General features: G+C 41.7%; 1 protein-coding gene across 1 annotated transcript in view; it reads right to left on the bottom strand.

Moving 5' to 3' along the window:
- Positions 1-806: 806 nt before the first annotated feature.
- The window catches only part of bark (C-type lectin domain-containing protein bark beetle), a 74,657-nt gene continuing 64,185 nt past the window's right edge, over positions 807-11,278 (bottom strand). The window contains exons 36-37 of the mRNA XM_080270622.1: positions 10,001-10,177; positions 807-1,409 (exon numbers count right to left, since the gene is read on the bottom strand). Of these exons, the coding sequence (XP_080126748.1) occupies positions 917-1,409; positions 10,001-10,177 (670 nt within the window). The 3' untranslated portion in view covers positions 807-916. The remainder of the gene's footprint in view (positions 1,410-10,000; positions 10,178-11,278) is intronic.

The following is an 11,278-nucleotide window of genomic DNA, read 5'->3' as shown; positions in this document are numbered from 1 at the left end:
CCACCAATATCATCATCATCATCATTTGTTGTAATTATAGTGTGACCTTGCTAAAAACATCACCATCATCATCATCATCATCACCACCATCATCATCATCATTTGTTGTATGGATTATAGTTAATTACAGTGTGACCTTACTATCATTACCATCATCATCACCTCCATCATCATCATCATCATCATCACCCCCATAATCCTAATTCCCACCAAAAAGTCACATGGTTTTCAATCCAAAGTGACGAATTCGAAATGCACGATAAATGCCAACACACACACACACACGCATACATAAACAGAGACAAACGGCCTGAAATTATCTCCACACACACACACACACACACACACACTGTCATCATCATCATCACCATCATTATCCTATCCACACAGACACTATCATCATCAACATCATTATCCTACCCACACACACACTGTCCTCCTCCTCCTCATCATCATCATCATCCTATCCACCTACACACACACTGTCATCATCATCATCATCATTATCATCATCATCATCACCCTCTCAACACACACAATATCAATCTACCCCCAACACCATCAATATAAGTTAGACGAATCATACACAAGCTTCTTTCTCAGTTCAATAGTCACTACTAACTGGTCAACTAATCAGGAACCACACAAGGTAGTCTTACGGAGCTGGCTGTGAGACTGACCCCAAACGAGTCATCAAACTACCCACAGAAATCACGGACGGTTGTGTTTCTGACCTTGTTGGGCCGTTAACTGATTACCGAGATACTAAACGACCTCACACAGCTGTCCTAATTGGCAGATTGTGTGATCGTTCCTGGCCTTAAAACGAAACTATCAAATTACTCACAGAAATCATGGACAATTGTGTTTCTGACCTCGTTGGGCCGTTACTAAACTACCGAGGTACTAAATAAGCTCACATGGCCGTCTCGAGTGGCTGACTGTGCGACCGATCCGCATAGGACAGGCCATCGACGTACTCTTCAGAAGGCGTGGCTGACTGTCGCCCGGTGAGAACATTTGCCGAGACATAGTGCGAGGGTGGGGCGTGGTCTCTTGGCAGGGTGTCGGCAAGGTGGGGGTCACTCTGGAGAACCTGTGGGGGGTCACGAGGAAGAGTCGCAGCTTGGTGGGGATCAAAATTGGGGTCGAAACTGGGATCCCGGGAAAGGGTTGTGGTCTGGCGAGGATTGAAATTGGCGTCATAATCGGGATCCCGAGGGAGGGTTGCGGTCTGGTGAGGGTCGAAATTGGGATCATAACTGGGGTTGAAGGGGGAGCTGGGGTCATGTGGGTAGCCGAGGTCCTTCTTCATGTCCAGGGTGGAGGTTGTGGCGCCGCTGCTGCTCCCCCCGGCCAGGTGGGGGTTGGACGCGTGGGGGGAGTCCTGCTTGAAGCTTGACGTTGTGCTGCGGAGAAAAACAAGCAAGTCAGTGCACAAAAAAAAAGCACGTGAGGTCAATATCAAGAAAAACAAATGTCAGGTCAATTATTAAGAAAAACAAACAATACAAATAAAAGCAATGACCCAACACACAACACACAACACACACATACACACACACACACCACCAACGACAGCATGGTTACAAGACAACACAAAAGCAATGGCCCTGACAGACGATAAAGCATGGGGAGTACTGTACACACACACACACACTCACAGGACAACATCATAAAAATAATACAGTATACGCCACTCCAGGGGGAAACTCTTATAAGAAAGCCATGTGCCCAAAATTCCATATGGACAAATGAAGACAGTACCACCACATCACAAATCAGCATCACATCATCACACAGCACACTCAACATCACAAATCCTGTCGCTTCTCTTCCTCTTGTCTACATGGGCTTCGAAAATTAGCATTGTGAATCCAGGGTAGTTAGCTCTCATCCCTTTTCTGTCCAACTCTCCAATGCAAGAGTTAACCATTACTCCCAGTCCTTCATGAATGCAACAGGTCAACTCCAGAACTGTCTTCCTCTGTCTGTATTTCTTAATGCCTATGACCTCCAGTGTTTTAAACGCAGTGTGTCCAGGCGTCTCAAAATGAACGGATCTTGAATTTGGCTCTCTGTTATATGGTTTTTACTTTTTCTCAGAGGCAAGAATCTCATGGTCTTCTGGCCTTCAGTTCCTTCTTTCTTGCATAAAAAAAAGAAAGAAAGAAAGAAAGAAAACTTATGGCACAGATATATAGCAGAAAAAAGTCATCGGTGTTGGTCCTCAGATTTACCACACTGATTTTCAAAGTCCAAAGGGGAGAAAGGCAGGAAAGACAACAGGACTTTTTATGGCCAACGTACACCTCACAACACAGCCTCAAACAACACATTAGTACAGGCAGGTCCCTTTATACGAGCATCTGCTATATGAGAAACCGATGATACAAGAATGGGCAGTTTAGATTCAAATTCGGTGATGCCAGGAGGGTCAGTTATCCGAACCCTATTTTCCCGATAAGCTACGTACTCCATTATACACGTCTAGCAATCTTTTTTTTGTCTATCCATTACAGAATATACGAATTTGGTGATCCTTTCTTTCCCATCCATTACAGATTAAACGACTTTGGCAATTATTATTTTTTTTCAATCCAATACAGATTATATAAGTTTGATGGTCCTTTTATCTTCTATCCATTACAGACTATACAGATTTGGTGACCCTTTTATTTTCTATACATTACAGACTACAGATTTGGTGATTTTTTTTTCCCATCCATTACAGATTATACAAGTTTGATTAAGCAACGTTGGGTCTGGTTAGTACTTGGATGGGTGACCGCCTGGGAACACCAGTTGCTGTTGGCTCGTTCTCCCTACGTGTCAAGTGGGGTTGGTGGAGGATTAGTGCCCCTCCCTGTAAAACAATTAACTCTAAGCCCATGGCCACCCCGTTTGGGATACATGGCGTCTGGCAATGAATGAAGTGAATGAATGAATGATCCTTTTTTCTCTCTCTCCATTACAGACTAAATGAATTTGGTGATCCCTTTTTCCCATCCATTATAGATTATACGGCTTTGGTAATGCTTTTTTTTCTATCTGTTGTATGATTTGGCGATAATTTTATTTTTTCTGTTTTACGAGTTTGCCAATATTTTTTTTTTTCATTTTTTCATTCATTGCCAGACGCCATGTATCCCAGACGGGGTGGCCAAGGGCTTAGAGTTAATTGTTTTACAGGGAGTGGCACTAATCCTCCACCAACCTCACTTGACAGGTAGGGAGAACGTTATGCCAACAGCATCTGGTGTTCCCAGGCGGTCACCCATCCAAGTACTAACCAGACCCAACGTTGCTTCAATTTGTTATATAGGTATCTGCCATCCAAGCAGTCCTCCATTAACACATCCCAGTCGTATAATAGGACCCGCCTGTAAAACAAACCAACAAATTAACCCAACAGACACAGTGTATGACGGGACGGCCCCGAGACGGCAAACTGTGTGTCCAAATTACCCGTGGAATAACCATGGATGGCTGGCCGAGTGACTGAACGGGATGGTTTCGTAGAGCACAGGGCTGTTGAGTGTTAGAGATGGTGCTGTTAGTTTAATGGTTAGGGTGTTAGAAGACCTGTTTGCCTCTACATGTTCCTAATGTGAACCCAGTGGACTGCAGGTGAAGCTACCTATCTTCTTCGTACCTCTCTCACACACACTCCTCTTCCTTCTTCACTTACCTCTCTCACACGCTGCTCCTCCTCTTCCCTCGGCACATAACTCTCTCACACACTCCTCTTCCTGTTTCACACACTTCTCTCACATACACTCTTCTTCCTCTTCCTTCCTCACATACCTCTCTCAAACACTCCTCTTCCTTCTTCATATACCTCTCTCAAACACTTCTCTTCCTCTTCCTTCTTCACTTACCTCTCTCACACACACTTTTCCTCTTCCTTCTTCACTTACCTCTCTCACACACTCTTCTTCCTTCTTCACTTCATACACTTCTCTTCCTCTTCCTTCTCCACATGCCTCTCTCAAACACACTCCTCTTCCTTCTTCACATACCTCTCTCAAACACTGCTCTTCCTCTTCCTTCTTCACACACCTCTCTCACTTTCTCATACTCCTCTTCCATTTTCACACAACTTTCTCACTCTCACAGATTCCTCTTCCTCCTTCACATAACTCTCTCACTCTCTCACACATTCCTCTTCCTCATGCCTCTTCACACTAACACGTTTCAATACTGCCATGAGTGTGATTTTCCTGATGAAACCAATGACAAAAAACTCAATATGAAAAACTTAAAACAAGAATTTATATATTTTAATTTACCAAGACTGAGGACAAGATGGAGGGATGGAGTGGAAAGGCATATGAGAGAGGGGGGTGTGAGAGCAGTGTAATAGCAGGGGACAGGGCAACATGGAGGCGATTTGTTTGTGGCCACCCCTTATGGGATTATGATGTCTGGCTATACAGTAAGCAGATAGATAAACAGATAGATTATTTACCACTTACCAATTTTAATGAAGAAATCTCATGCACAAAAGCCACTCACATTACTCCTTCTGTGACACTGACTTTGCCATCCTTAGTAACAAGACAAAAATATATGATACAAGGAAAATATGTTAAAATACTACTGCTTTGAAATAATGTACAGTAAAACCTCGATATAACGAACTTCAAATGACCGGAATTCGCTTTTATCAGACTCGAGGAGCTACCAGACTAAATTCCTATATATCGGAAAAAGTCTGATAAAAACAGAAGCAGTGCGGACTGCCTGACCACTTCAGCTATGTCCACCACAACAAGGTAAATAAAAGACATGATTGTCAGTGTGCAGTACAGTATTATTGTATATATTATGCCATTTGATTATTGTAGTGAAGGTATAACACAGTACAGTACTGCAGTAGTAGTGAAAGTTTCAAAACCATTGGTGCGATCCGGAGGTCGCTTTTATTGGGATATCGCCTTTTTCGGAATGGCCTGGGCCCCAATTAGTCCGTTATAGTGAGGTTTTACCGTACAATGCCCAGTGACTGCTGGAAGAGACATGTTAAGAAGTAGAGAATTATTCATCTCCAATCATGCAAAGAATTATATACCATCATCATCATCATTATCATCATCGGTATCATCGCAATGCTAATTCTATCCTAAAATACAGGGTAAGGTAACACACACACACACACACACACACACACACACACACACACACACCACTCACGTCCCCCAGACCTTGCTCCACCTCACAAGCCAAGCACCTGCATTTTTTAACATTTTCTTCATACATATACTTCACATGTAACTGCCAGAGAATAAAAAACTCTTATATACTTTTTTCTTCATTCCTCTAACTCTCTTGTCCAAAACCACTTAAAACTACATGTACTGTATATTTTCTGTCACTCCTCTAACCTTCCTCTCCAAATCCACTTAATTTGGCTCCCACTCCAAGTGTTCTAAGTGGCTGGATTTTTGAAGTCTGTTAGGTTCAAATTCAAATGAACCTGGGGCCATTTTCAAAACAGCATTACCTCCAATTAAAGTCCCATTAATAAAAACCAGTTCATTTATTCCTTTCGTGGCTGGGTTTTTGAAGTCTGTTAGGTTCAAATTCAAATGAACCTGGGGCCATATTCAAAACAACATTACCTCCACAAAAGTCCCATTCAAAAAACAGTTCATTTATTCCTTCACTCTTCTCTCTGAACCAAAACTACTTCATTTTTTCTTCTCCATATCTTCCGTTTTCCTATCCAAATCTCCTGTTTTCCCTCCATACGTCCTGTTTTTCTCTCCATATCTCCTGTTTTCACACCCATACCCTGTTTTTCCTGCCTTATCTCCTGTTTTCCCTCCAAATCTCCTGTTTTTCCTTCTGCATCTCCTATTATCACCCCTATACCCTGTTTTTCTCTCCAAATATCCTGCTTTCTCTCCATACCTCCTCTTCTAAGTCCTACCTTTGCCCCTGAAGACCTTTCTGTGGGCGGGGAGGAGGGGGAGGCAGCTGAGACCGATGCTGATAGCTTGAGAAAGTTCCCGGGCCAAAACTGCAAACGTAAACAACTTCGTACAGGCACAAGCACGGGGGTGAGGGAATAAAGACACATGCGGGGGAGGTGGGACGATGCAGGGAACATTCAATAACATTCTGAGCATTCGGTAACATTCTGGCTGCCCTCCTCACAAGGCAGCAGTGAATGATGCAGTTAACAGAAAGACAGTCCTTGTTACAGGTCAACAATGCATCCCAAAAAACATAATAAATCGTTTCCACACAACCGAGAGATGGTCGTAATGTGGGCAATATGTGTAAAAAATAATGCACTTCCTTTTATTCCTTTTTTTAACATATAGTTTGTGGAACTGGAAAATAGTTCAATAATATCATCCAAAATTGGTGTTTCAAATTTGGTGAAACTGGGAAATGTGTTCTGATTAGGTTAACAGGTAGCATTGGAGCTTTAACAGGAAGTGTGTGTGTGTGTGTGTGTGTGTGTGTGTGTGTGTGTGTGTATTTACCTATTTGTATTTACCTATTTGTAGTATACAGGAATTGAGCAATGCTCGTGTTGTCCTGTCTCCATATCCACATTTATCAAGTCTACCTTCACACACATGAATGTTTTTCTCATGCACCACCTCTTTGTCTAAGTCGTTCCAAATATTTAAGTATTTACCTAATATACCTAATTGTGATATACACGGAATATACTATGCTCGTGTGTGTGTGTGTGTGTGTGTGTGTGTGTGTGTGTGTGTGTGTGTGTGTGTGTGTGTGTGTGTGTGTGTGTGTGTGTGTGTGTGTGTGTGTGTGTTTTCTTATGAACTTAGTTGAAAAACGGGCAGTTAAAAACGTGACATATAACAAGGACTCCCAAATGCTGACCAAATTAATAACAAAAAAACATACAGTAATAAAAATACATGCACAGGCAGGAAGGCCTCGCAAAATGCACAGATGTAATAAAACGAACCACTAAACATAGAGTAATAGGATGCAATTAATGTTCAGAAATAATAATAATAATAATAGTAATAATAATAATAATAATAATAATAAGTAAAAAAACATAAATGGCAGGCAAGAATTATTAGTATGATGGCTGCATAACATAACATGAAATAAATAAATAAATAAGGTGATGAAGGAAGGGAAGAGGGAAGAAGAAGAGAAGGAGAAGGGAAGAAGATGAAGGAAAGGAAGAGAGAAGGAAAAGAGAAGGAAGAGGGAGGAAAATAAAGGACAGGTAGAGGGAAGAAGATGAAGGAAAGGGAGTGGGAGGAAGAAGAAAAGGAAGAGGGAAGAAGATGAAGGAAAGGAAAAGGGAAGAAAAGGAGAAGGAAAAGGGAAGAAGAGGAGAAGGAAGAGAGAAGATGAAGGAAAGGAAGGGGGAAGACAAGAACACACAAACGCATTCCACAAGACATCCAATTGCAGGCTCCCATTCCTCCCCAGCTGAGAAAGTAAAGATTAATGCACATATCTCCTGTCTTAACCCCCAAACCACAGCTGTTAATGTACGGTCGGCCACAGGAAAAAGTATACAAAGGGAGAAATATAAACACAAAGAGTATAGCATTTTCTCGGTCGATGTTTTTAGATCAGACAGGAAGGGAAACAGCTCAGGATGATCGTTTTCCGTTCAGTTGTTGACGCTATTCAGGGCCGGAAATGTATACTTTTTCCTGTGGCCAGCTGTACATACTGATATATTACTCTGGCTGTCAATCTGCCTGGTTCTTCAGTTTGATAGATTTTTTTTAGAGAAGATGGATAGATGAAGGAAAAACAAAAAAAGATGATATTACAGGGCCACTGGAAGCTCTCTCACTGCGATGGAATTTTCAAGTTTGTACTGGTGGTGGAGAGAGGCACCTTCCTGTGGTGGCACTGATAGGACCAGGCGGCTCCATTGCCTGGGTGTATAAATATCTCTGACCTCCCTTCCTATACCCCCAGATGAGGAAGGTGGGCTGCAGGGAAGGGTAAGTTCAGCCTGCAGTCCACTAGGATCACATTCAATGAAGCTACTACTACTACTACTACTACTACAAATACTACTACTACTACTACTACTACAACTACTACTATTAATCACCTACTACTCCCTGATGCAGAAAAAACTGTTTAGTAGTAGCATAAAATGAAAAAAATAATTAAAAATACAGCTAGACTCAGGGTTAATCTGAACTACATACCACAGGAACCTCATATTACCACAGCATTACCCATATATAATTAAGTTAGTGCCTTATGGGATGGGGTACTGCCTTATACTGCAGCAACTTAAAATAAAAAAAAAACTATGACTAAAGAAAGTAAGGCTGTACATAAAAATAAATACAGTAAAACCTCAATATAAAGGACTTCAATAGACGGGAATTCTCATCTATCGGAATCGAGGAGCTACCGGACTAAATTCTTGTATATCAGAAAAACTCCGATAAAACCAGAAGCAGTCCAGACTGCCTGACCACTTCAGCCATGTTCACCTCAATAAGGTAAATAAAAGACACGTTTATCAGAGTACAGTACAGTATTGTTATATATATTATACCATACGATTACTGTAGTGAATGTATAATACAGTACAGTACTGCAATGGTAGTGAAAAGTTTAAAAACCATTGGTGTATCCGGAATAATGTCTGATATATCGGAAAAAGTGCAGGTTAGCAAAGAGAAGTCCGGATGTCACTTTCATCGAGAGTTTGTTTTTTTCGGAATGGCCTGGGCCCCAATTAGTCCGTTACAGTGAGGTTTTACTGTAAATAAATAATGAATAACATGGGGATGAATGCAACTGAAAAATGCCATAGCTAAGATTAAAATACCAGGGTCTGAATACCAGAGTTCCTTAAACTGAAAGATCACTGCAGCCAGCCACAGCATGCCCCACGGCCTCACTACAGCCCCAACCCACCCAACTGAAGACAAAGAATTAACCTACCTCAACACTGGAGCCACTCACTTCATGTTGTGCTGCCTACTTCTTCCATCACCTTTAACATTCCTTTTCTGTGACTGCCCTCCTCTCTTCCTATTTTTCCCATCCTTTCTGTCACTTTTTATTACTCATATTTCCTCTTCAGGTGGCTTTACATTAAATGACAAGCCAAATAGTTTCCTGTAAGCCAGGAAACAATCTGCAATACTAGGTGGTAACCATGTAACCCACGTGCTCCCTACGTGACAACAAGTGGGTTGGCGGAGGGTTAGTGCCTCTCCCTGTAAAACCACAAACTCAAAGACAAATGGCCACCCCTTACAGGATTACGGCATCTGGCTATAGATGGATACAACACTGGATCTCACATTGCTGTTTTCTGGTGTGGCACAGGATCATACACAGTGATTCAAGCTGCTCACCAGATAACAAAACAAATTATTACATTTAGGATTAATTGTAAAGGTGGGTCCCAGCACACAAGCATCCAATACATGAAGAAAACAATGGTACAAGAATGGGCAATTCAGACCCAAATTCAGTGATGCAAGGATGAAAATGTGATGTTGCCATGGGGGTCAGTAAACCTAACCCTATTTTTCCCATTAGTTATGTACAATATATGTAATTTTGCTGTCCTATTTTGCACTCCCTTATGTGAGTTTTTCCCATCCTATATGAGCTTTCACTCTCCCATTTTCAACTCCATTACACCCAGTTTTCCATCCTATTTTTCACTCTTATTTTCATTATTATTTTTTTTTTATGCGAGGAAGAAGGAACCAAAGGCCATGAGCCCGCAGTAACAGTTCCCTCCAAGAGAAAAACAAAATACAATATAGAGCCAAATTCAAGATCCGATCATTTTGAGATGCCTGGACACACTGAGTTTGAAAGACTGGAGATCATAGGCAGCAGGAAATACAGACAGAGGGAGACAGTTCCAGATTTGAGTTTTTAATATCCACACAGCCCTCCCTTAATACATCCCACCCATATACCCAGACCCACCTGTACTCGGAACCATCAACGACCTCCAACAAACAGCCCCCTAACGACCTGCAATGACCCTGACCTTGATGGTGGTTGGTGGTTGTCCCAAGGGTCCATTGGAGGTGCCTGGTCAATGAGGAGAGAGGAACTGGGCTGGCGGGAGTTGTCCAGGAACCCCTCGTTCTGGAAGGTCATATTGAAGGCCGGACGAACGATGGCGTTGACGTTTTCATTCTCCAGGTGAGGGTCGTGGCTGAATCTATGGCGGGAAGGACTATGTGGTGGGGGAATATATGGTACTGCATCATTATCATTATTATTATTATCATCATCATGACTATCATCATTATCAACCTCATCATCATCACTACTATTATCATCATCACAATTATTATCATCATTATCCTCCTCCTCATCATCATCAGTATCATTATCATCATCATCATTATCACCATCATCATCATCATTATTATCATCAGAGAGCAAAGAAAATGAAGTAAAGCATGACAGAAGGAAATCCAATCAATAACATGTCCAGTGAAATGGGCCACACACTCATTCACTAACCATTTAAGCCCTTGGAATCCTGACCCATCTCCTAGGCACACCTTACACACATAGCTTAATAAATACCTGATTGTCATGTGTTGGGCACATTTGTTATTGAGGAAGCTCCCTAACACCTTTTCCGGAGCAATTTGTCTTTTTATTACACCTTACTGTCCTCTTCTGTGTTACATAAATCCTTGTAATATCAACGTACTTTGGATAAATAACATACAACACGATAATAACCACCCACATCCAGGAATAAATCACTACGGAAGAGGTGTTAGGGAGCTTCCTTAATCCATGGACTGCACAATTGCCTCTTTTTATCCCAACCCGTCATGTGCAAAAAATGAGGAAAAAACTTAATTTAGTTTTTGTTTATTATAAACTTGAAGATAAACATCTAGGGCATCATCTGGTGAAAAAAAAAAAAATCTCTCTCTCTGTCTTTGTGTAGGGCCATGCATAAGTTTATGTTAGGGAGTAATGAAAAAAAAAAAAAGTTTTTGTTTATTATAAACTTGAAGATAAACATGCAATGCATCATCTGGTGAAAAGAAAAAAATCTCTCTCTCCCCATCTTGGCGTGGCGCCACGCGTAAGTTTGCATAGGGGTGGGGTTGTTAGCGTTGATGCACGGCCAGCACAGCCTGAGGTGTGGCTCGCAGTCCACGGGTTAACCAGAGAGGATATGATACTTTTTGCAGCTGAAGGGTCATCTTGCAACATCCTTACTTGTCTACACCCACAAAATACACTCCCTACACCAACACAGGACCTAACTCACCTGTTAACACCCCTCAGTAAA

Source organism: Coenobita brevimanus, chromosome 41 (genome assembly GCF_032717465.1).
Source record: "Coenobita brevimanus isolate Jiangsu-jjx chromosome 41, ASM3271746v2, whole genome shotgun sequence".
NCBI lineage: Eukaryota > Metazoa > Arthropoda > Malacostraca > Decapoda > Coenobitidae > Coenobita > Coenobita brevimanus.
The sequence above is the reverse complement of the archived record's forward strand: the minus strand, read 5'-3'. Positions and strand labels throughout refer to the sequence as shown.